A 26,678-nucleotide genomic window follows, 5' to 3' on the forward strand; every position below is an offset into this window, starting at 1 on the left:
AGATGCGAGTTCCTGATCTTTATATCCACACTGCTGATAAGATTTTTGGAAACTCATTTTTGAAGATTATGAACTGAAAAGACCTATGGCTCCATGCGTTGCTCTAAAAAAAGAACTTTCTGTAACAAATAAATGTTGATATACAATAATGAGCTGTTTTCTTGCACTAAAATCCCCCAGATGAAAAAACTGCTGTGGTTTAGCTATGAGAAGAACAGTGGCTGGAAGTGAGATAAGATGCCAGATTATGATACTTTATTTTCTTGGCAAGCTGTCTCATGTTGGAGAATGTCTGAAGGATGCCTCTCTTTCCTACCTGTAGTTCAATTGTCTGGAGTATTTTGGGTCAGGTTTGGGCATAATGGTTTCCTGTTTGGGATAGTGCTTGTGATATACTCTAGCTCTGCCTCCCCAGCACATATCAGGTGGTGGTGCAGGAAGAGAGCACGAGGAAGGTGAAGCGTGAACTGGGGGTGCAGGAGTGTTTTCCAGTGCCTATGTCTCATGGCGAGGCCCAGGCCAAAGGGGTACCACACTACTACTCGGCTGAGCTGCCACCCAGCAGCCTGCCAGAGGCTACACCTTTCATCGTGGGTGACAATCACACCTACAATGGCTACTGGAACACACCTCTTGACCCAAGGAAGAGTTACCTTGTCTACTTCCAAGCCATGAGCAACTTCAGAGGGGTAGGTGGCAATGTGTTGAATTCATGTGTTCTCAGTAGAGTATTATATTTACAAGGTTTAAACAAGGGACAAAGTTTCACACACATTTGCACAAAACCAATGAACAATTTGCTGAAAGATGCAAGAATGAAAATTTGGGTTTTGTTTCTTCATGAAAATGATTTCCTGCTGATGAAACCCCAGAAAAATATTATTTTTAGTCTAGAGTCAAAGAAAAGCCAAAATGACAGTAAGTTGCTATAAATACTACTGGTGTTTATGCACCAGTGTTTCGACAGGGGTCTACCACTGCTATAGCAGACTCTTGTTTTGTGTAATGTAATTTACATTTACTTATTTAGAAGATGCTTTTTTCCAAAACAACTTCCAATGTAGGGCTATCAGCCCACACACCTTTTTCACCAGGGTGGCTTAAAATGCCAGATACACTACTTACAAAGTGTCACTCATCCATACATCTGTGGAACACACACTCTCTTTGTCACTCACACACTATGGATGAACCTGAACAGCATGTCATTGACTGTGGGAGGAAACCTGAACGAAACCCATGCAGACACAGGGAGAACATGCAAACTCCACACAGACTGAGCAGGGATTGAGCCCACATCCTCTCACACCACCCAGGCACTGCAAGACAACAGCACTACTCGCTATGCCACCAGTGGGGCATGTTTGACTTGAGCTGTACTTTGTGTAATCCCCTAATTGCTCTGAAGGAGTGGGGCACACAGGAGTACAGGCCAATGCGATTTGGCATGATGCGGGGGGGGGGGGCATAATGAATGGGCTTACTGGAACTGTTGCAGCGTGTTTCCGGTGTTTGAGCTCCTCGGAGACTGAATAAAGTACTCAATTGCCATTGACTGTGAGAAGTCCACATTGGGATAGAATGGCTTTGGAAGAATCAAGGTTCGAGTCATGAGAGACCCATTGCTCTTCAGTTTCCATGAAAGAGCTCCTCTCCCTCATAAAACCGGACCAAGGTGGGGGAACACTGAGCTATAACAAACACACAGAGAGGGGCTGAGAAAACAAGTCACTGGCCTATGATACCTAATCCATTCAATATCTCCAGGGGTCTCCTCTAAATTAACATTCAAGTACTGTGGTCCCACTCTGCCTGCTGGTGTGAATAAATATGGTCCTTCTCCTGGACCAAGAAGTTCAAAAATGTAAGAATGGAAGTGTGATTCATCAGTGCACATTCCAGTTAATGTTGCAAGTGACTTTCCCTCTTTGTTTCTGCCATACCACTGCAGTGTCCTACTAATGCCAATGGCATTGCAAGCAGAGAAACGGGCATGCAATACTCGAACCTGGGATTCAGCCGCCCACTTGGCTTGGAGCGAGACATCTTCTTTTTTGTATTGACTTTCCAGAAGTGTCAGTTGTTTTAGCAACCCAAGTTTCCCCACCCACCTTGAGCCTTTAGCCTCCAGTTTCATTGCTTGAGCTCATAAAATCAGAGCAAGCACAAAGCTGGACTATAGCTCCCTGTAAGGGCAGTGGGAGATGAGGTGCAGCTGTGCTTCACTTGGAGTCTAGTGGAGTTCATCATACTCAATAAGAGTATCTTTCCATGTGTTTTCAGAGTACACATTTCAGCAGTCAGGGAAACTGATAGAGCTCCAGATGAGGCTTAATAATTCCACTCTCAGCAGCTTGGTTCTGTTCCTCCACAAATCCCTCCAGCACTGTGTCTGTTTTCAGCATTATCTGTTTCTGTGAGTTGTACTGGTTTACACTTCATTGACATTCATGAGTAGCCAGCACCCCAACATGGGGAAGCAGCTCATGTTCAAAACTTATCAGGTTAATTAAGGATAATTAGTTATAGGTTTTGTGCATAACCTTTTGATCTACACTATACTTCTCTGACTAAAACCATCTAAAGAGAAATTCCAAAGATAGTCACAGGCTCTGTAGATATCAGCTGGTTTTAACTGCAGCACCCACAGATCTGTCTCTCTCTCTCCTGCACATGCACATGAGGACGCAGCAACATACACGTCGTTAACTGTCTTAACTGAGGGACATGGTGTGAAGATGCTGCATTAGGCCCTTTGTTTGCGTGCAGGGAACCTTTCCACATTGAGCTACGTACAGGGTAGTTATCATGAGAGGAGAGTCAAATTGTCTCTGGTCCTCTGCTCAACTAGAGCAATCTGACAAATTGGGCACTGACCCCCTGCATCAGAGGCTGTCTACACTTGCTAATTAACTGGGCTCATAGGCACTCTCTCAATACCGGACTGGGACTTCTGTGCAGTGATCAATCATCATTCTGTTCCTCACTCCCTTTTTGTCATACACAGTAAATTCAAGCAGCTGCCTAACAAGTTTTAATCATTTTTTCTTTTCTTTTCTTTTGACTGGCTGTGTGCAGTGTTCATAATTCATTCGCTAAGCATGGGTTAGCTGACTGATTCGCTATTTGAGGACTGGCATGAATGCTTTGCTGAATTTGATTAAGTGGAGTAAAGTCATGGCTGCTTGTTTGACATCAACACACCTATTGATTCTTATATACCTGTATGATAACAGAATGGTGACATTTTGCAGCATCTCATGGCAAATTTGAGTGCGTTGTCATTAATCTATGCAAATGCTATTGTCATGAATTGTTTCTGTATTTCTGCCTTTAGTTGGTGATGCACTTATTATGCCAAAGCAGTCGGGTGGATTCAACTGTCACAACCTTAATAACTATGCAGTAAAAATTGTATGAGTGGGAGTTTCACTATAAATAGAATATCCATTTAAAGGCAATTTAAAATTTCAGTAAAGCTGTCTTGCCTATGTTGAGATGGACTGATATGCATTTATCATGTCATTAGCATATCTAAATTAATACATGATAAATGGTCTTTGTATTGTGGTGCCAGATTATTTGATTATGTCTAAAAAAAGGTATCTTTTTAGCATAAAATGATCTGAGATTTTAGTCATGTTAGTTTTACAGTTCTTTAACAATTTTGATTAAAATCCATGGAGGACTTTTATATTTTCAGGATGTTTTTGCACAGTTGCTTACAATACCCAGAGGCTCTTGCACCTCTTTGATTTTTTTGTGATTTGTTTTTCTCTTTTAGGAGATAAGGATAAACTGCATTCGCATTGCCCGGAAAGGTATGTGAGCGCGTGTGTGTGTGTGTACAGTTTTTTTAAGGTTTCTCATAAATGTTTGCTAAAGTATTCATCCATTTAGGAATTATAAGCATTATAAGTCATTCTAAAGTAAATTTTAATTTAATACTGACCATATGAATGAATAACAACATTAACAGTATGTGATTATAAACCATTGTAAGAGATGAGGGAGGAAACAGGAGGAGATGCAGTCGCCCGTTGGTGTGGGCTTTTATTTGCCTTAGACAGCAGAGAAGGAAGGAGACGGGAAAGGGGGAGCAGGGAACAGGTAGGGAGAGGTTTTGTGCTGGTCAGGGGCTGGGAGAGTCGGGACGTGGGCGTCGTCTCATGGTTCGGGTCTGCAGTCACCTCTGTCTGGTTCTCCTCCTCGGTCTCTTCCCCCTACTGCTGGGCACCGGGGAAGAAATAGGGGATGAAATCAGCCCCAGCTGTGGCTGCTTTGCCCCCGTCTCCGCCCCCTTCCCAGGCGGCCTCGGCGTGCTACAACCATGTTTACAGAGTGGTCTATAAAAATGCATAAGGAAATGGTTTCTCTGTTACCTTTCAACACAAAATTGTTTCTTGCTGCTAAGGCCCTCTAAGCATGCTTGCTGTGAAGACTAATGCAGGCAACTTCCTCGGGGGGGAATCCTTAAGTGTTCAAGTATCTAAGTAGACAAACCCTGGGTTCATCCATGAGTACAGACAATTTCTATGGGCTACTCAACAGCCTGTGGGTTTGCCAGCTTTATTCAACTATAATTTTTTTTATAGACATGAACCCTTCTGTTCATGCCTTCGAACGGGGGGAGCTGTACAAACAAAGATTAGCTTAGCAACAGATCATTACTATTATCAAGGGAATGAGATCATATTGCCACATTCTAAAAGGTTTTTTAGGGCTAGGTCAGCAAGAGCACTGTGTCCTCACCACAGGCTTTCACATCCAGAAATGACCAAGAAGACAGGAGATAAACTTTTGTGCTTTCTTTCTGTCTGTGTTTTTTCCTTCACCTGCACCATGGATCTTCCAGATTCAGATAGAACAGGCCTCAAAATGTAATTTGATTCTGCGCAGCATCAAAGGTGGCTTTACTGTGCCAGTGTCCGGTGGGATATTTGGACACACAAGGCTCTACCATATACCATACATAGAAGCCTCCGCTGTATATTTACACCTTTTCCTTGTGTCAAAATGGCAGCTAAGCAGGGTCCCATGGCAAAACTGACTTGGCACCCAGAAAGTAGCAAGAGAGGCTACTTTTCAGCATGTTAGTAAGGAGCGTGATGAGGTTCCTTTTGCTTGGAAACAAGGTGGATGGTCTTCCACTTACCTTCAACACATTCCAAGTGCTACTCTTTGATCTGTTACATGAGTTAATTACTGCCAGTCCTGCTGATGAAAGTCCTTCTCTTTTCTTTATTTTATAAATTCTGAAAGAAGAGTTTCAGTATGTAATATTTTTGCAGAAGACACTTTGTCCTGTCAGTCTAATGATGGGTTGGGATGGGATGGGATGTTGATTGGTGAAAAGTATCCTTACTTGAGTATCATGAGAGGGTTTTTTTACATTGGATAGGCTTTTGGCCATTGTTTTGCTTACATTTTTCAAAGGTAAACGTGAGTTTGGATTTGCACAATTTTTTCTGTTTTAATAAATACAAATTTATTTTCAGTTCCAATAAACAAGATTAACAAGATTAATTACCAGTTTCCAGTTGGTACCAATTGGTTTCCAGTTACCAGTTTCTTGGGAGCACTTCAGTAAGACTATAATTCAGTTTTTTTACTTAGTTTAATATTAGTTTTAAGAAAGATTCAGAAGATCAATCAGACAAAGCCTAGAAAACAAGAACTGTGCAACATGTACAGATGTGCAGTATGTATGTAAGTATAGTGCTTGCCCCCCCCGTAGGTTCTGATGATCCATACTGGCTTGTGTTTTCATCACAATAAGTTTTTTAAAGTTTCTCACAAAACTTGTCACACTCTCTCCCTGGTTTCTGTAGTCTAGTCTTTTATAAGGAATCCTTAAATGTTAATTTGACCAGACCAGGTGCTCATTTTTGCTCAAGTAGCCTAAGGTGCATCTGGAAAATTGGTGTAACTATGAAAAGTCATTACATAGAAATATATTGTTGGTGTGTTTATGTTTTCAGAAAGTATTATGTTGATTTGATCATCTGTGAAATATAGGAAATTAATAATCTTTATGAAGAACTGATTGACATCAATTTAAATGTTGAAAACCTAAAAATAGTAGGGTACCTTATTTATTCTTTGTGATTGCTAATTAATTGAAAACATCTATACTTTATGAGCTAGTAATTACCTATACAAATCATTTCACCATTTAGCAGCCATTATCAATGTTGTTTGTCTATCGTTGTTGATGAAGAACTCGACAGCTCTATTGACTGGCTGACTGGCCTCTATGTGTCTGAAGATGACTGAGTAGTCTGAGTCAGGCATGGAACGTCCTATCACATGTCGGGCAGACATGTGATGACACTGTCGATTTGTGAGGAACTCAAACTCATACTTTCTTTGAGCCTCAGCGGTTTGCTTTGCTTTGGCGGTTTGACAACCTTTGTGAATGAGGCTGGGCCATGTGTTGTGGTTTCCAGAGATGACACACCAGACTCTATGTAGTTTGTAAATACAAGTAGATTTTATTACAAAGTAACAAAGCCAAGTTGGTCTGCAGAGCAACTACCAGACAAATTGCAAACAGTACCTTTTGCACAATTTTTCATTAACCAGACACTCTTTTTTTATGTGGTCCAGATCCCCCTTAGATCTGGCCACTATGTATCTGGCCACTATTTTTACAGCTGTTTTGGTTAATGGTCCTTCAGTCACAGTGGCACCTACTATAGTCTGCCTGATTCTTATCTTGAGACAGATTGTTACTTTGGGTTCTACTTCCTCACATACTCTTCTCATTAGTCCACTATCATGGTTCCAGGCACAACTGCTTCCAAGGGATCCCCTTGATTGATTGTTATTGGCTTAAACTTACCCTCACCCCAGGGCACATACCTGAGCTGTATTTACTCTTACCTGGGTCAGTGTCAGGTCACATACACAAATTACATTTAAGCTTTACCATACATGCTGGACCGTTCAGTGCGAGGGTTTCTCAAGTAGTGGTGTTGATTTCAAGGGACTTCAGCAAGGCCTTCAGTGTGTCCTTGAACTGCTTTTTCTGCTTTCCATGGTAGTGCTTTCCCTGCAGAGTTCACGATTCTGCTCTTGGCACTTCTCCTATAGTTGGCACACAATGAAGATCATGTCAATGGTTCCATGTTCCTTGTGGAAGCCGCACTGTGTTTCTAGCAGTAAGCCCTGCTCCAGGTAAGTAATCAGACAGTTCAGCAGGACTCTTGCAATGATGATGGTGGCGCAGTGGGTTGGACCACAGTCCTGCTCTCTGGTGGGTCTGGGGTTCGAGTCCTGCTTGGGGTGCCTTGTGACAGACTGGTGTCCTGTCCTGGGTGTGTCCCCTCCTCCTCCGGCCTTATGCCCTGTGTTGCTGGGTAGGCTCCGGTTCCCCGTGACCCCGTATGGAACAAGCGGTTCAGAAAGTGTGTGTGTCTTGCAATGACTTTCCCTGCTGTGAAAAGCAACAAGATCCTACAGTGATTGTCACATATCTGGCAATTGTCCTTCCTCTTATAGAGGTGTACGATGGACGTGTATCTAAGTTCCTGTGGGATGGATTGTTGCTTCCAGAAGGACTGGAACAGCTTGTTAGGACCACCGGCTTTGTAGACTTCTGCTGGTATGGCATCTGAGCCTGCTGATTTGCTGCTTGACAGCTGACTGCTGGCCTTCTTCACTTCACTTCACCTTCTCTTGGTCATGGAGTCACTGACAGCAACCTGGGACATCTTGTTGATGGCCTCATCATTTATGATTGAAGGGTGGTTGAAAACAGCTTCAAAATGTTCAGCCCATCTCTGGAGGATCTGTGTCTTCTCTGTAATGAGAATAGTGCCATTTGAGCTCAGGATGGGAGAACTCCCAGAGGACTGTGGTCCATAGAGTGTGTTCAGGGCTTCATAAAACTGCTAGCCACAAGTACTGCATTTGGCACAGTTTGTTCTGTACTGGGGGGGGGCGTGGTGGCGCAGTGGGTTGGACCAGGTCCTGCTCTCCAATGGGCCTGGGGTTTGAGTCCCGCTTGGGGTGCCTTGCGACAGACTGGCGTCCCATCCTGGGTGTGTCCCCTCCCCCTCCGGCCTTACGCCCTGTGTTGCCGGGTCGGCTCCGGTTCCCCATGACCCCGCATGGGACAAGCGGTTCAGAAAATGTGCGTGTGTGTGTGTGTTCTGTACTGTTCTGCGAGCGCTGATGAAGGCAGCCTTCTTTACAGCTGAGGATGGGTCGTTCTGATGGGCACTATACACATGGTGCTTCTTAGCAAGTAAGGACTGGATTTCCAAATCATTTTTCTCAAACCAGTCTTGCTGCTTGCATATGGAGAGCCCTAATACCTTTGATGCAGCTGTATGGACAGTGTTGCAGAATTGCTCCCAGTCTTTTTCAGCATTGTCCTCAAGATGGAAATCAGCAAGCTCATTTTCTAGGTCTTTCACTAGATTTTCAGCAAAGTGGCTGTTCTTTAGCTTTGATGCATTGATCCTTTTGATGGCCTTACAACCTTGTGGTCATCTCTTTGGCATCATATGAAGCTTCATTTTGGATACTATGAGCCTGTAATCCAGCCAACGGTCAGCACCACACACAGCCTTTGTCACCCTGACATCCTGCCTGTCTGTCCCTTTTCCTGATGAGGACATAGTTGATCAGATGCCAGGGCTTAGAGCAAGGATGCATCCACAAAGTCCTGTTGCAAGTAGGGAGGTGGAAGACCATGTTGGTGATCAGAAGGTCATGTGCCGTACAGGTTTTCAGAAGTAGCAGGCTGTTGCTGATACACTTTCCCACTCCATTTCTTTTGATGACTCCTTCCCAGGCTGAAGCATCACACCCTACTCTTGCATTGAAATCGCCAAGCAGAATCATCTTGTCTGTGTGGTGCACTTTCAGAATCAGAACGAGCTTTATTGCCAAGTATGTTCACACATACAAGGAATTTGTCTTGGTGACAGAAACTTCCACAGCACAGACAGAATGACAGTGAGAAGACACAGATGAGAAGATAGAATATGTGAATAAAGGATAAAAAATATATAAAAATATTAAGTACACAATATACAAAAAATAGTCACTAGACATTATATGTATGTACAGATATGTTCTATACAAATGCAAGGGAATGTGAGTAAGACACATGATGTGATAAATAGATATAATTATAAATATAAATAGTATTGTGTATTGCACTGGTTTACTCTCTGGGGGGGATTTAGCTGTTCACGAAGTAGATGGCCTGAGGAAAGAAACTTTTCTTGTGCCTGGCTGTCCTGGTGCTCAGTGCTCTGTAGCACCGGCCAGATGGCAAAGGTTCGAAGAGGAAGTGGCCTGGATGTGAGGGGTCTAGAATGATTTTGCTAGCCCTTTTACTGACTCTGGACGAGTGCAGTTCTTGGAGAGCTGGGGGGGATGTGCCGATGATTCTTCCAGCAGTCCGAACTATCCGCTGTAATCTTCTGATGTCTGATTTTGTAGCTGAGCCGAACAAGACAGTTATAGAGGTGCAGAGAACAGACTCGATGACTGCAGAGTAGAATTGCATCAGTAGCTCCTGTGGTAGGTTGAACTTCCTCAGCTGGCGAAGGAAGTACAACCTCTGCTGGGCCTTTTTCACAATGGAGTCTATGTGGAGCTCCCACTTCAGGCCCTGTGAGATGGTGGTGCCCAGGAACCTGAATGACTCCACTGTTGCCACAGTGTTGTTCATGATGGTGAGTGGGGATAATGCTGAGGTGTTTCTCCTAAAGTCCACAATCGTCTCCACTGTTTTGAATGTGTTTAGCTCCAGGTTGTTATGACTGCACCAGACAGCCAGCTCTTTGACCTCCTTTCTGTAAGCAGACTCGTCACCATCCCGGATGCGGCCAATGAGTGTGGTGTCGTCTCCGAACTTCAGGAGATTGACAGAGGGGTCTTTTGCAGTGCAGTCGTTGGTGTACAGGGAGAAGAGCAGTAGGGAGAACACACATCCCTGGGGGGTGCCAGTACTGATCGTGCGAGTATTGGATGAGAATTTTCCCAGCCTCACTAGCTGCTGCCTGTCTGTCAGGAAGTTGGTGATCCACCGACAGATGGAGGTAGACACAGAGAGTTGGGTTAATTTGGACAGGAGGAGGTGTGGGATGATGGTGTTGAAGGCCGAACTGAAGTCCACGAATAGGATCTTCACATAAGTCCCCGGTTTATCCAGATGTTGCAGGATGTAGTGCAGTCCCACGTTGACCACATCATCCACAGACCTGTTTGCTCGATAAGCAGGGGATCCAGCAAGGGTCCAGTGATGTCCTTCTGGTAGGCCAACACCAGTCTTTCAAATGCCTCCATGACCACAGATATTAGGGCAACAGGTCTGTAGTCGTTCAGTCCTGTGATTTTGGGTTTCTTCGGGATGGGGATGATGGTGGAGCGTTTGAAGCAGGAAGGAACTTCGCACAGCTCCAGTGATCTGTTGAAGATCTTTGTGAAGATAGAGGCCAGCTGGTCAGCACAGGTTTTTAGGCAGACTGGTGACACACCGTCTGGGCCTGGTGCTTTCCTTGTCTTCTGTTTGCGGAAGACCCAACACACCTCCATGAGTTATGAGTTGGTCATTCACACCCTCGGGGAGGCTGGAAAATTTCCGAACAAGATGACTCTTGATGGCGACGCCAACTCCAGATTCACAACGCTCATCGCTGCTGTGGCCATTCCAGAAGAATGTATAGTCAACTCCTACCACGGATAGCTGGTCCTCATTTGCAAGGCAAGTTTTGTTAAGGGCTGCAATGCCAATGTTGTAATGTGCGAGCTCTCTCGTGACAGGCACAGATCTTCTCTTTGATCTGTCTGCTGTGATGTTGCTACCCTACGTTTTGTATTAGTTCGACTGCGATGTGGGATCCCCACTAGCTGTGGTATGCTGGCCAGGATAAGGTGAAGCAGGGAATATTTAGGGCACCTTTTCTAGCCCCTTCCTCATGCTATGGAGGTGAGCAGTGCAGTCCTGAATAGGGCTGCTCAGTTGCTCAGAAAGATGCTGAGCTCCAGTGCTGCTTTGATCAGTGAAGAAACAGCCATTAAGTCTGAGCTGCCTGCATGCAGGTCTACGACTACAGCTCCTGATGTATCCACATCTGCTGCTTTGTTACTCACCCATTGCCAAAGGACTTGACAAGGAAGGGTTGAGATTTGCTTGTGAGTTGGATTAGCGTGAGGGAGAGTCGGGTGACATCAGCATCACTCTCTCTTCCTAGTTCCCATCTATATCCAGTGGCAGGACACAAGTTGAGATGACTGGAGATAAGGCCGGGCACAGTGGATGACCAGGACACCTTACGTGTCTTTTCATGTGCTGGGTGTTACAAAATGCTTGCTATTACCGCCTTCCTGACGGGTGAATCAGTGAGGTTACCTCACATCTTCACATGCTTTGGTAGAAAAGCCCTGCCTCACTGAGCGTTTCATAGCTGTTGGCTACCCTCACCTAGTTTAGTCAGCCAGTTGAAGCGGTTTCCGGAGTGTGGCCGCTGTTGCATGCAAACAGTTACTTGGAGCCACAGGTGAGATCTGAATGTTAGGTGGGAAACAAAGCAGACAAACTACTCCTAAGAGTACGACTGTTCCCCCGTCAGAGGTATTACCCCTCCCTGACACCCCATACACCCAAACCATTACCAGTAGTGACTCCTTAGCTAACACATGATTTTAATTGTACTAAATGTACAATATACGTCGCTTTGGAGAAAAGCATCTGCTAAATGAATAAATGTAAACGTAAATGGATTCAGTCAGTAAGCTACTTGTTCAGAGCTATTTACCAGTCATGTTTGAAAAAAAGTCAAGGATTTGCCTATGACAATAAACTGTATGTGCTCTGTCCAGAGAAGCACTAGCATTCAGCCTCCAACTAGTCAACATGAAAGGAAGGGAAAAAATTGTGCCATGTTCCAGCAAAACACCTCTGCTGCATACAATACAGACACCCTTCTTCTTGCGTAAATTGGACTTAAGTAAAAAATTCCTGCCAAACACATTATTTACGAATAGTGCATTTATTTTATGGAAAACATATGAAATACGTTATGTGCCGGCATAGCCAGGAAGCTGCATATTACATTTATTTATTTAATTGATGCTTTTCTCCAAAGTGAGTTATAGTGTTAAGGTTACAATAATTCACCCATTTACACAGTGGGGTAATTTTACTGGAACAATTTAGGGTAAGTACCTTGCTCAAAGGTACTACAGCCAGAGATGGGGATTAAACCTGTGACCTTAGGATCTAAAGGCAGTAGCTGTAACCACTACCGGATGTCCCTAGGTCCCAGTTTTGAGCCATGAACACATCTCTTATTCTTAGTGTAATGCTTTTTTCACATGTGTTCTACCCTTTTGATTATTTACAAAGCCTGGTGGTAAATGTGTGCTTGAAGAAAAACAAGAACCGTCTTGCAAGCGTACAAAAATTGATTTGAAGATGAAACTAAACATAATAAGGAAGTATGAAAGTAGACAAAGATTATTGTCTATAGCATGGGAACCAGGTTTAGCCATATAGACTGTGAATACAATAGTGAAGGATGCTGCATGTATAAAGGAGCACGTGAAAGGAACAGCTAGCATGAAAACAACAACGGTACTGAAGAAATGTCAAAGTGCAATAACGCAGATGGAAAAATTATAAATTACACAAGTTCAGCACCCTCTTGTGTGCCAGCATACTACTAGATGAGCTAAGCACCCACAATACAATACCTTATTTAATTTATGCTTTATAGAAATGTAAAAATGTAGTTAATTGACAATGACTATCTCTTATTTCAGTTTTTAATATGTCTGACATTTACTAGAGAATTATATTGTGTAATTTTTTTTTTTATATACCTGTGTTTGCAACAAATGTGAAGGAAATGAGAAGGTTTGGCTCTGTAATGGAGGGGGGGAGGGGAATCCGACATATGTAAATTTTGACTTACGTAAGGGGTTGAAGAATGCTCTATTTGTGTAAGTTGAGGGGTGCCTGTATTTACACCATATATGCTGTCGCAACATATGTTTGCTTTTGCCACAACGTAAGTGTGACTGTGACCCATGACCTTCACAATCACGCTCAAGTGGACTTTTGTACAGTGGCAAGGAAAATGAGCTTTCAGGGCCCATTTGACATATTTGGTGCAACATGTTGGCCAAATGGACTGAAATGGGATTGTACTGCGTCTTCTGAGAAAAAGCTCAGATCTAAATGGTTTAGAATACCATGCTGGAGGCGATTGTCAACATTTGGAGTACGTGATCCTTGCATTTGGACAATAAAGGGGACCTAAACTTAGCAATCCCTCAAATCACCGTTCTTATGAAATGAAGCAGACTTTTTGGACAATGACGTGTTCTGAAAATGTCCTTCATTCTATAGAGCCGGGAGGTGATCAGTTTACTTTTAGCTGCTGACTGAGAGGACTTTTCCATTGCTGCCATACATTATCTCCCTTACTTCTATCCTGGGCCTAATTGGTCTATATAATACCCCCAGGAAACTGGATAGTGAGAGAGGGAAGAGGTCTGGTGGCTTTTTATGAAGTGGTTGAGGAACCCCTTTGTTTGCCCTTCCCCCATATTTACGCATTTACTTTTAATTCAGCCACCACTTATGGTCACCAACTGCCATAGTAATGGCCTTCTGAATAGCCTTTTCTAGAACAGCAGGCAACTAAGAATTGCTTAGTTGCCCTCTAAAATTAGAAGAAACAGAATAGTGTAAAAATCATACCATCGGCATCTGTCTTTTTTTTGTTGTAAAAAAATGAGAAAAACAACATGTGATTTAAAAGGTGTTTTGAAGAATTTCAGTTTTACACTGAATTTGAAACTGAACAAGTACACACACACACACACACACACACACATTTTCAGAACCGCTTGTCCCATACGGGGTTATGGGAAACCGGAGCCTACCCGGTAACACAGGGCGTAAGGCCGGAGGGGGAGGGGCACACCCAGGATGGGACGCCAGTCCATCGCAAGGTACCCCAAGCGGGACTCGAACCCCAGACCCACCGGAGAGCAGGACTGTGGTCCAACCCACTGCACCCCCACTGAACAAGTATTTTTATATAAAAGACCTGGAGAGGGATGTAATTACATATTGGTTCTGAAGAGAGGGAGACAAGCAGCATGCCCTTTAGTGTCTGACTGAAATGATGTGTGTAGTGAAGCTGTACATTGATAATGAAGTCGTCTATTTCATTTGGTTGACTAATAAAGGCCTTTCCCTTGCAGGGGAAAGGGAAACATACACAAAGTACCCTTAAACTAAAAGAAGCTGCAGAACATAAAATTCTACACAGTAGCTAAACAATACAATAGGATAATTAAAAAGGCAATCAGCTGATATACTGTTTGTAGTGTAGATTTGATATATTCTTCTGTCCTGTTCCCTTCCTGTGGTACTTGCCATTTGCCCCTCATCTGCCAAAATATGCTGAGCTAGATGTGACTTTGTGAGTCACACAGTCATTGCCATCAAGGATGTTGCTGTATCTCCATGACCCCTCATAATAAGTGTTCTGCCCGTAGATTTGTTTAGTTCATGTGATTAATTGCTTTGTTGAGCGGAACCTTTATTTCCGTAAGTTATACGCAATTTGTGCACGTGCGCTATTTTCATGATGCACTAGTCTACTGTCGGGATAGGCATAGTGGAAGCGTCTTGAGTTCTGTGTGCTTTTCCTACGCCCGTGAAAGCAATAATTGTAAGTTGTGAAGTTCTTGCAGACATTGGCTAAAATGTTTACGTGCTTTTAAGTTTGACCTTTGTAATGTAAACTCTGTTTATTCAGCCGTAACTCCACGTTACTGGTCTTGTAAAACGCGTGTGAGTTCGCGCTGTGTCATGCTAAGTGTGCTATCGGCAAACGATTTAACTGGTTATTATAACGGTTGTTGTAATTAGACTAAGTTTTTCTTTTACTGTTTCTGTTTATTATAGTTTCACTCGCATTTTCACATTTGGAGACAAAGGAGCAAGACGCTCATAATCCTGGCTCGTGAGAATCGAGTTTGCCTTACTCACTGTTAAACTGCGTTAACGTACTGGTGTGCACAACACGCAGGGAGAACAGTACAATAAGAGAGTCAATATAAGAAAGATGGGTATTATTACGAGAGTTATTTTCAATCCATCTGAACTGCTACTGCCAGTGAATATGTAAGAATGGCATGGATTTAACATAAGGAAAAGCCACTGTATTTCACTCACTGTTTCTTCTTCTTACCATTTCTCTTTGTCTTTTCTGTATGAATTTCCTCTTTTGTCTGATTCCCACCCCTTTGCATTGGTGTGCTTGCACTTTCTCTCGAGTGTTTGTACATTTTTTTTCCTGCACCCCGTCTGCCATTCTTCCCCATGTTGCCCTGTCTATCACCCAGCGGCTTGCAAGGACTACAAGCGAGCCCTGGAGGTGTCCCAACATTCTGAAGAGATGGGCCTCATCCTGGGTGTGTGCGCTGGTGGCCTGGTGGTCCTCATCCTGCTGCTGGGAACCATCATCATCATCATCAAGAAGGGGTGAGCAAGAGGCTAAACATTTATGCCAAGTTCCATAATTAGCGAGGGAGTGGCCTGGTACACTGGAAGATATTGCATGAAAGGCTGTTTTCTTGCTGTGTTTCTACTGAATCTTTGTATTTCTGATGCTATAATTGTGACATGTATTGTCTATTAGTGTATACTCTATACAGTGAGGAGGAAAAGAGGTGCACTCTGTTTGAATTCTATTTTTTTATATTAGGACATTATCCAGTTCTGACAGTAAATCTAGCTTCATGACAAATCTAACCTTGTGACAATGAATACAGAATGGATTTCACTGGATTTAAGTATCTTTGCAATGTCTCAGAGTAACATAAAGTTTGTTGGGGTGGCCTTTCCTGCGTAGTTTAGCAACTGTTTTGATTTTTAAGTGGTCTTTCTCCGGGCTGATAGATGCCTTAGTGTTCGGGAATAGCTTCATAGCCCTTTATACCCCAGACTGAGGAGCAGCAACAATTACTTCCCTGGAATCCTCACAGATATCTTCTGGAAACAAATTCCCTCAAACACCAATGCACTGAAGCAGTTTTGTGTGGAGCAGTGGGAGAGATTTCCTATGATGCAACAAAAGAGACTGAGAAATTCATACAGACAACTATTACTTACCGTTATTGGTGCTGCATGGGGTTTAACAAGGTATTAGGTGCTCTTTTTCATGTCACATTCAGTATTCTATAAATAAAGAATATAAATATAATTTTATTATATATATATATATATATATATATATATATATATATAATGAATAAAGAATCTTCAAAATAATATTGCAGCTGCAGAAGTTTCACAGACATATAATGCCTAAACCCATATGCCCAGGCCCATATATACAACTGTATTTACTCAGTTTTTTTCTTTTAAATTATTTTGTCTGTAAGAAATGAAGGCAAATATTTCATTGGACCATATACCCTTTGTTAATAATGGTTATAATGATAAGTTGCATTAAATCAACAAATTTCTTATTGCTTGCCTATGTAAGGGTTGCTTTGTACTTTGTTTATAGTCAGAAATTACAAAAAAACTATTGTAAAAAAAAATCTAATTTACTACACTGAATCATAAGTATATATACAGTATTCTGTACTATAAGAGGAACATGGTCCTCCTTTTAGAGGAATAGAATGATGCTGTGTGGAGCTGCCGGAGAGGGTAGATGCAGGTTTCCATCTAAAAAGATTATCTGAGTGTGAAATATTTAATTAAGGGAGATGAAATTCTATTACTCTCTTAATTACCCATGGTGAGTGATAGTGTAGATTAGCTGGTAATATGATACGAAAAAGTATGCTTCTGGCAATGATTAGCCTCCTCTCTCTCAGGTCTCCATAACCCAACCCCTTAGTTTAATCCTTGCATATCTCTTAGCATTTCATCTCACTTTGTTACTGTAAAGCTTAGCTCATAATGGATATTGTAGGAGAAGTATTAGTAATATTAGTAAACAGTATACTAAAGTCATTTTTAAAGAAAACAAATTCAATCTTTAAGATGAACAGAGGGAAAATGTTCCCAAAGTTGTTGTTTTTGGAGTCCTAGCATTGGCCCTAATTGACAGTTTTAATTTTGCAGCATACAGCACCAACTGTGGTTGCTAACAGAACTTTGAACACAATGGAGAAGGGCACTGTGCATTACCACAGCCCTCACACTCGATTGTGTCCAGTTATAGATATGGTTAGCTCTTTTATGGAAAAGAAAAACAAACAGATTCTCGGCCCTGCTTTTGTTACTACCCATGTCTGAGCCACACACCCATTGACCTCTAAGATGATAGCATTGGGTTCAAATTGAGAGGTGTTGACTCTAAATAGCAAGCTAATCAAAGCTGTTCACACAAAGTATCTGTTGTGAAATACAAGCAAAACAGCACTATGGATGAAACGCTTATAAGTTACAGCTTGTTCAGTTCTAATATAAGTTGTTTAAAGTGGTTCAAGTATCTACTCGATTAAGATACTAAGCGACCATGAAGTTTGATCATGAGCTGGATAATTGCTATATTTGCCCTGGTGGAATGCCACATAATGTTCTAATTAAGAAGTGACAAGCAAATGTACTTAACTGGTCTAAGCCCACTTCCTGTGCTCTTCTTGGGTCTGCCTTGGACTGGCCTCTGTGTCCCAGGCTGAACCTGCAGCTTGGCCTGAGTACTGGCTAGTGACAGGTGGCTGAGGCTTATTTGTTTCTATCGCTCTCTTTCCCTCTTCATGCTCCTGAGAAGGGACTGCTATTCTTATTCTTACTACCCGTAAGTGATGCCACCCCTCTCGATCAATCCCATGGAAATTGCTTTCTCTTTTCAGTGTGTGATGTTACCATAAGTAAAAAAACATAATTTTTTGTCTTTTTCTCTACTTTTCTGCCTCCACTGCCTACCTCATATTCTTCCATCTTTGTTGTGCTCTCCTCTTCCTGACCTCCTCCTCTTGTCTCTTTCCTATCCTCCTTTCCTCGGGTCCCTCTTCACCCCGTCTCCATAATGGAAATACCAGCAGGAAACCAGTGAACATCAACAAGGCTCCAATTACCTCTCGCCAGGAGAAGACTCACATGATGGGGTCCATGGAGCACAGCTTCACAGACCAGAGTACACTGCAGGAAGATGAGAGGATGGCACTTTCCTTCATGGATGCCCACAACTGCAGCACACGCAGTAAGCAGGCCATGCTCTTCCCTACACATTTGGGCCAAGTCTGATGGAAAGGCAGTAGCCAAATAAATAAAGTCTGTTTTTGTTATGATGCATGAAAACAATCATGAAGAATAAATATCATAAATCTTCCATCAGCCACACACACACACACACACACTTTCTGAACCGCTTGTCCCATGTGGGGTCACAGGGAGCCAGAGCCTAACCTGGCAACATAGGGTGTAAGGCTGGAGGGGGAGGGGACACACCCAGGACAGGATGCCAGTCTGTTACAAGGCACCCCAAACAGGGCTTGAACCCCAGACTCACCGGAAAGCAGGACCCAGTCCAACCCACTGCGTCCCCCCTTCCATCACCCGTAGTGCATTTTTTTTACAAGAAATTCAGAGCTGTTAAGAGCCATTTCAATTTTCCTTACTGAGAAAATAAGCCGTGAATACCAAAAAACAGGAAGTTTCCAACACTAAAAGAACATAAAGAGCTTAGTAACATTGTCCTGCATGCCAGCTGAATTTAGTGCCATTAATTTTTACTATAAAAGACAGGTGAGTGTAGGTGTGGCTCTTGGCCCAGGTAAGTACATCATCACATAGTGGCTCAGATAATCTGTGCTGTTACAAACCAGCAGAAGGTATCAAAGCACCCTCTCTTACTCAGCCACTGACCCATAACACATACTGGTTCCCGTATGGAAAATATCTTCATTTAAAATTCATCTCATTAACACCAGACTTTACTGAATTTCAGCTCCACGAGTAGCTGAAGCAGGTATCAATTAAATAATCAGAGTTATATCTTGCCTTGTCACGTTGCACTATTATTCTTTGTTTAATTAGATATTCAGTAACACAAATGTATTTTTATTTTTTCTAGAGCACTCTTCTCATGCAGTGACACAGAGCGCTTTAACACGGGCATACAGCAAGAAAAATTGATACAAACAAAGAAGACAAAATGTACTATTTACAAATACTGTCGTATTCATAAATACTTATTTCATTAGAATAGCAGGCATTACAGAGATAATAATTGTGAGACAATAAATGCAAACAATAAAAGTGATGATGACATTTGTTTGCAAGGCTTTATAATTTACTTGTTTTCGGTACTATTAGTAAACTACAAAGATCAAAAGTTTTCTCCATTGGTACGTTGGGATTTTGTTTTATATAAGAAGAAAGAACCTTAGCATTGATATGAGGTGTGTGGCCTTGTTCATCCAGGCGAGCAGCGTAGCTCTGTGAATGAATCTAGCAGCCTGCTTGGAGGGTCTCCACGGCGACCATGTGGCCGCAAGGGATCACCGTACCACACAGGGCAGCTGCACCCAGCAGTACGTGTGGCTGACCTTCTTCAACACATTAATCAGATGAAAACTGCAGAAGGCTACGGGTTCAAGCAAGAATATGAGGTAAGGAAGGGTGTGAGGATGAAGCTTGTCAGTTAAAAGAAAGGTGAAAGTGGAACTGGAAGCTATAATTTAAACTGATAGTGTGAGGTTACTGGAAAGAGGTACAAGACAAGAAAAAAATACAGAGCACTGAGTCTACATCCAACATGACATATGTCTGAGTGATCTATGGTAACCATCTGAATCCATCCCCCCATTTCTGTCAAGTTAGTTTGTAAAATAGGAACCTAAACTGAAGGTACGTAAGTAAAAAAGCAGCTTCTTCTTGTGGATCGTGGCCCAGGTAAGTAAATCATCACATAGTGGCTCAGATAATCTGTGCTGTTACAAACCAGCAGAAGATATGTCACACCCACGAACTCGGCAACAAGCAACACCAGCGGCTAATCAGGCTCCGGGCACATAAAAGGGCAGCTCGGACCTTAGGAAGCTGCGGAACCTTGCTTCAGCCTCGTGACTCACTCGCGCTCCTAGTAATTGCTCCTCGTCCTGCTCCTCGTGATTGACTTTCTGGTCTGCCTCGTCTTTGAATTACGCCTCTCGGATTCTCCTTTCGGACTACGTGCGCACATCGGTTACCCTTGCCTGCCTCCTCGCCCTCTGAACCAGCTTACCCTGCTCCGCGCTTGGGTTCGACGCATCCGCTCCAGGGAAACACTGTGACAGTATCAAAGCACCCTCTCTTACTCAGCCAGTGACCTTGAATGACTGGGAAATCCGTGTGCACCACTCGCTGACATTTCCAACCGATGTAATTTGTCTTGATCTTGGACCTTCTCCAGTGGCCCCAGTCTTTTTCATACAGAGGGTGAATCACGTAGTGCAAGAAATTGACACCTGTCTTTTTCCTTCTCAGACATCAGAGATCAACATTTAGATGCTTGTTGCTAGATGTGACTGTGAGCAGCAGAGTGTGGCGAAAGGAGTGTGCCACAGGGTGGGAAGACCCAGAGGTTGCAATAGGACATGACTGAGTACATTTTTCAATGAACCAAGGAGGGACAGAGGAGCTCAAGTGCTTCTCCTATCAAGCAGCTCCACTCTGGTGCAGAAAAACTGGCAAAAGATGGGTTCTTGAGCAGCTTGGGTTTCTTGAGTTGCTTCTGGGGTTGGATCCTTTTGTAATCTAGCTCTATCATAGCTCTTCAAGCAAGCAACTGCTATTAAAATGGCTCTGTGCCTCAATTGGCTCTTGCCCTAAGAAGGTAAATAAATCTGTGTAATCACTTTGACCTCAAAGAGAACACATTCAGAGGGAGGCGGAAGAAGGAACTGGGCATTGTAGTTTCTGACCTAAAAAAGAAGTGGGTCATCATGTCTTGAGTGACTGTGTGGATCTTTAACAAAAAGTTATGCTTTGAAGACTGCCCTTGTTGTTTTTATTTTTTTTTTTTCCTTGTATGCATTTATTTTTCACAAGTTCAAGTAATGTAGGGTTGCTATGGAAACTGCATGTTTTGGTCGACACTCAACCTTCAAACAGTCCTCCTTTGTGGAATACTTATCTTTTAAAAAAAAAAAAATGGCTTACAGAGGACTTTTTAATTCTGTTAACTACATTTTTTTTAAACTAAGGGGCGTTGGGTCCCCAATTTTCCTGCTACTCCAAGGAAGTCCTCTTGGAGTTCTGTCGCACTTGTAGACTCACTAAGCTGTCCCCTTTGGAAAAAACAAAAGGCTCACAAAATCAATATACAGGTCTCTGTATTAATTTCTCTCTGTATTTTATCAGGGATTGTTTCTTGCCTGTAGGAATGAACAACGTAAAAAAAAAAAAAAACCACCTGGCTCTTGTGTTAGATATACTTCTTATTTTCCAATGGATCGTAAAGGCAGACTCTTATCGGCATTTGCAGTGATTTGTGGGGGTTTGGTTTGGGCTCAGTTTTCCCCACACACAGGCAACTTCTTGGGCCTCTGTGTTCATAAGACAGTTCACCATAGCTTCAGGGTACAACAGCAAACCCAAAAGCATCATGCAAAAATTTATAATCATCAATGTTAGGTGGTTGAAGGCCTTGTTCTGGAAAATTTTAATTAAATACTCAGTGTGTGGTTTAGCAGAGTGTAGATTCTGCAGAAAAAGGCTACAGGTTAGGGAAAAAATAGGAAGTCCTACTTACTATAAAATGAGAGGCAATTCTCTTCTGGGTTCAGACAAAAAAGGAAAGGATTACGATCAAGTTTTTCAATTTCAAGTTGTTTTTATTGTCATTCCTCTGTACTCCTTGTATACAGTTGAACAAAATGTCGTTTTTCCGGAGACCATGGTGCAACACAGAATATAGCACAAGACAAATAAATACACAGGAAACGATGTGGACGTGGGTATGACTGTGAGCTGTAGGCAGTTGTAGTGTAGTGTAGTGCTGGGTTACCTATTTGACTGTGCCAGGTGAGAGTTGGGAAGCAGCAAGGTGTTGAGTAATCTGACTGCCTCATGGAAGAAACTGTTGCGGAGTCTGCTCCTGTACCTCCTGCCAGATGGCAACAGGGTGAAGAGTCCATGAGAGGGGTGAGAGGGGTCATCCACAATGTTGGTGGTTTTGCAGATGCAGCGGTTTTTGTATGAGGAGTTGATGGTGGGAAAAGGAACGCCGATGATCTTTTCAGCTGTTCTTACAACTCACTGTAGGGTCTTGCGGTCAGAGATTGTGCAGATATATTGCATTATAAGAAAAAAGCATCATTATAATTGAAGCCAGAGCAAATGTATTTTTGTTGAATCAGCATATTCTGACATGACATTAGGAATGATAACCAAGGGTTCAGCTTTCATGTTCCTCCATGCTATAATGCCTTTGACACTGTGCTCCTTTTTTAGGTTAGAAATTCACTGTTCTGTGTTCACTTTGAATATCATAAGAAACTTTAGTAAATGAGCGCATACATGAGTAATTGATTTACTTGGTACAGAAATTTCTTTTTATACTCCAAGAAGATATACACATATATTCTCCACACCTCTCTTGGCAACTCATGCCTTTGTTCTGCTACTACAGTCAGGAATAATACTGAACAGAAATCAGCACAGTCAGTAGTCACCTTGTACTGAATTTCCAAGCATATCATTAGTCAATGAAGACAAAGCAATTGTACATAGCTCCTTGTAGCAAACTAAATTTATTCATGACTGTTGGGTAGTATAAGTTAATTGCAAGTCAAATTGCATTTGAATGAATGCAATTACTGAAAGGAGGGATGGAAAACTGATGAAGACTTATCAACTTTGTTCATATAAAAAAGTACCAAACACTTAGCAAATGCAATAAACATTTGAACTTAGAATACAGAATAAAATTACATTTTGAAACACCTTGCCCACATTGAATCAAGGTTAATACACTTGTTCTTTGTAATGGCAGCCATTCAATTACGCAACACTGAAAAAACTGATGCATGTATGCTAGTTAGTTAGAATTGTGTGTAACTAATTATAATGGGCGGGTGCGGTGGCGCAGTGGGTTTGACTAGGGCCTGCTCTCCAGTGGGTTTGGGGCTCGAGTCCCGCTTGGGGTGCCTTGCAACGGATTGGTGTCCCGTCCTGGGTGTGTCCCCTCCCCCTCTGGCCCTACGCCCTGTGTTGCTGGGTTAGGCTCCAGTTTGCCACGACCCCGCTCAGGACAAGCGGCTTCAGCTGGTGTGTGTGTAATTATGATGGCAACACAGAATAATTGGCTGCGCAAAAAATGTACAACAGTACTCTACCAGCAGAAAATAGTTTTTATAGAAAATGCTGTGTTATTGATGACCTGAAGTGCCAGGTACAGAATGTATTGAGCATTTCGATGAACACTGCAGGGTAGGCGCTTAGCTCTGGAGCTGTTATTACCTTGGTAGCCTCAATTCACATTTACATGAAACCAGAACACCCGGAGGAAACCCACGCGTATACGGGGAGAATATGCAAACTCTACACAGACTGAGCAGGGACTGAACTCATGTTCTCTCACACAACCAGGCACTGTGAGACAGCAGCACTAAAATCTAGAGCCTTAGCACCGACACAGTGATTCAGTTATCAGACTTTATGTCAAAAACGCTACAGTTCTCCAAATCATGTCATCTTTTGAGTAGCAACTATGGTTTTCTTCCATGGGGTGCAAGTGTTGGTTCTAAAGTAGCAGGCACAGTCCCTACGGTACAGTATATTCATGTCTAGTCCTCTAATCACCCCAATCAGTCCGGTCCTTGAAAAGCTTTTACTGGATTCAGATAGGCTCAGGAAGCACCACCATCTTGCCTGTAGGAGTCCTGGCACAGTATGTGCCGGTGGTTCTGGTACCAGTCTCCCAGCAAGCAGACAGTGTGCCAGTCGGACGTACCTGAATGAAGTATGGCTGATGGCGGGGGGCCAGCACCAGCACAGAGAGCTCAAGCGTGACTCATAAGACAGATGAAATAAGCCTTCCTCCAAACAGAAGACAGTATGATTTAGGATTCATTGTGTGTTACAGAAGAAGATAGGATGTAGCATTCTCTGTGTATTACATAAGAATAGTGTGGTGGTTGCTTTATTTTGAAAAACAAGCCATGATATATGATTCACAGTGTGTGACAAAAATACTATGTTGTGGACTGCATTATGGATATTGACAAAGGGATAGTGCACCATTCCTTTTGTACATGTAAGGACAAGGATGTGATGTAAGCCCAGTGTGTATTAAAGAAGGGAAGATGTAGGCTTCCCTGTGTTATAAAAGTTCAATTACAGGAGACATTTTATGTTACAGGTAAGAACAGTATGATGCATTTGTTGTGTTTCACTCGAGAATGGGGTATGATGTAATATTTGCAGTGTCTTTCAGTGGTGAGAATAATGTGGCCCTTGCTGTCAGAGAGAAAGAACATAGTGATTATAAAAATTGTATTTTGCCGCAGAGCAAAGTGCAAGATTTACTGTAAAGATAGATGGAACTGATAATGAGAGCCAGGTTGTGTTACAGCATAAAGGAATCTTGTGCAACAGTTTTGTGTTGGGTTTTGGAACAGGTACAAGAGAATAGTAGAGTGGAGAAAAATTGTGAATGTGTGATGAGCGTGTTGTGTGAGGCCGGGTGTTACTCAGTGTGAAAAACATTTTTTCCTCTTTCCTGTTCAACTGTAGGAGACCCTGAAAGAAATACACTCAAGACACACAAAGACTTTTTACAACAACATTGGCCGATGGGAGAGCCCCAGAAATTGGGTGTCTCCCCGATCAATCTTAATTCCCCCTTTTTATTTGCCAGGCTCATACATAATTCATTACATGGTGTTAAATAGGTGTGTCAATGTTTTCCCGCCTTTCTGCCCAGTAACTTTTCGTTCCTTTGTTAAAACCCCTTGCCCTAAAGCTGAACCATCCATCCCCCATCATCCAGCTGACCTTAAACTGACTTCACTCCAGACAAGGCAGGGCCACTGGCTTTTATGACATGCTCTTGGTATGCACATCCTGCCTTTATCAGATAACCTCTGACCTGTTGCCTCGTACAGCCTGCTCCACAAAATGGACCTTCTGCACCACTACAGAACACATGTACAGAATCAGTTGTAAATTTAATGCATACCATAATTTCTGCACAACTTTCTTATTTTCTGTCACATCAGCAAATCATATACACCATAGGCTCAATATAATGTGGCTTGATACATTACGGAATCCCATATAATGCTGTCAGAGCTTTGGACACCAAATTTTTTAAAAAAAATTAATTATTTTCCATGTGTTTCAAATCTGGGTGGTTCCCAAACACATTTCTGAAAGTCGAAAGGTAAAGTTGTGCAATATAGCAATCAGTACTACATAGACCTATGGTGAAAAATAAAAAAAAAAAAAGTTAACATTTTGTGAAAAACCTTTTGAAGAATGCAGATTAGATCTATGTTGTTTTGCCACTTATGTTGTACAGCCTTTTTTTTCCGCGATCTTTTGGTGCACACAAGTTCCCCGGTGCTCTTGGAAAAGACCGGGTCATGTCTAGCTAGCCACATGTATCCCACATGGATGGAGTTGTCTGGAGACTTTATGAGGAAGAAAGAGATGTCTTCCTTATGGCGGGTCCCTACCCTGAAGCCTAAGCGGCTAGGTGCGGTACTCCACCGTCCCCATGCCTAGTGGTTGCCCATCGAGCACGCTAACCCGTATACATCACATTCATGTGTGAGAATACCTTGGGCTTCTGCACAGGCAATGTCCATGAAGCTGCTAGCGGCCCCAGAATCCACAAGCACCTCAGCTGACACCTGGTTCCCCACTAAGACAAAGTAATACATACCGTGAGCTACAAGGCAGGCCGGAGGGGGTCACTCACCTGTCATTCTGTTTGGGCAACTCCTAGGGACAGTCATTGGGGCAACTTGCCAGGAAATGGTTGGGATTGGTGAGTACAGCAGAGCCCCTGCCTGAACCATCATTGCCTCTCTGCAGTCGTCAGCCATCCTCAGCTAGGTCCATGTGGGAAGGGGGAATCTTCTGTGACGCTGACACGTCAGGGAACTGGACATTGGACCCAGATGTAGGATTGTTTATTCGACTGTTGAAAGGACAAAGCAAATCTCATCGTCGGGACAAGTGAAGGTTCAAACTGGAGGGGCAAACGTTGTAGCAAGGATGATTCAGAGACATGGTCAAAGGGACAAGTGATGATCATGGCTGTGAGAGACAGAATTCAGGGACGAGGAGAGGGGCAAGGGGAAACAAGGAAGGGAGACGAAAGGAGCTGGTCAGGTAAGACCAGTATATAGTTAACAAGCACAGAGAGGATGGTTGTCTTGATGAGTTTCTGTAACCAGGGAGTGGTGGATTTGCTGCCCTTTATACCCAGCTGTGTTATTTGCAACCAGGTGCTTGCAGTTGAGGTGTGTCACGGTTGCGCGTAGCTCGGACGGACTCAAGTGCAGAGTGTTCGGATCGACGTGCACGGAAGCCGAATCAGAATCCATAATCAGAGTCGAGGGGCAGGCGAGGGTCAGGCGATCAGCAAACGTCGTAGAAAGGGCTAGGCAAAGAACGTGGTCAGGAAGAAACAGGCAAAGGGTCGAAGTCGGAATGGGTCTCTCAGTAACACGGTTCGCAG

The 26,678-nt window shown here is 42.9% G+C and overlaps 1 protein-coding gene across 4 annotated transcripts in view; it reads left to right on the forward strand.

Annotated features, from left to right (window-relative positions):
* Positions 1-26,678, forward strand: part of ptprub (protein tyrosine phosphatase receptor type Ub) — a 257,482-nt gene that overhangs the window by 184,228 nt on the left and 46,576 nt on the right. For 2 of the 4 annotated variants that reach the window (XM_018766225.2, XM_029253849.1), the window contains exons 12-17: positions 416-689; positions 3,785-3,821; positions 15,388-15,526; positions 17,775-17,801; positions 18,049-18,206; positions 19,430-19,617. In XM_018766225.2, the coding sequence (XP_018621741.1) occupies positions 416-689; positions 3,785-3,821; positions 15,388-15,526; positions 17,775-17,801; positions 18,049-18,206; positions 19,430-19,617 (823 nt within the window). Of the gene's footprint in view, positions 1-415; positions 690-3,784; positions 3,822-15,387; positions 15,527-17,774; positions 17,802-18,045; positions 18,207-19,429; positions 19,618-26,678 lie in introns of all 4 variants that reach the window. The other 2 variants (XM_018766226.2, XM_018766227.2) reach the window with 2 other exon arrangements.

The sequence above is a fragment of the Scleropages formosus genome, chromosome 8, assembly GCF_900964775.1.
Source record: "Scleropages formosus chromosome 8, fSclFor1.1, whole genome shotgun sequence".
Taxonomy (NCBI): Eukaryota; Metazoa; Chordata; class Actinopteri; order Osteoglossiformes; family Osteoglossidae; genus Scleropages; species Scleropages formosus.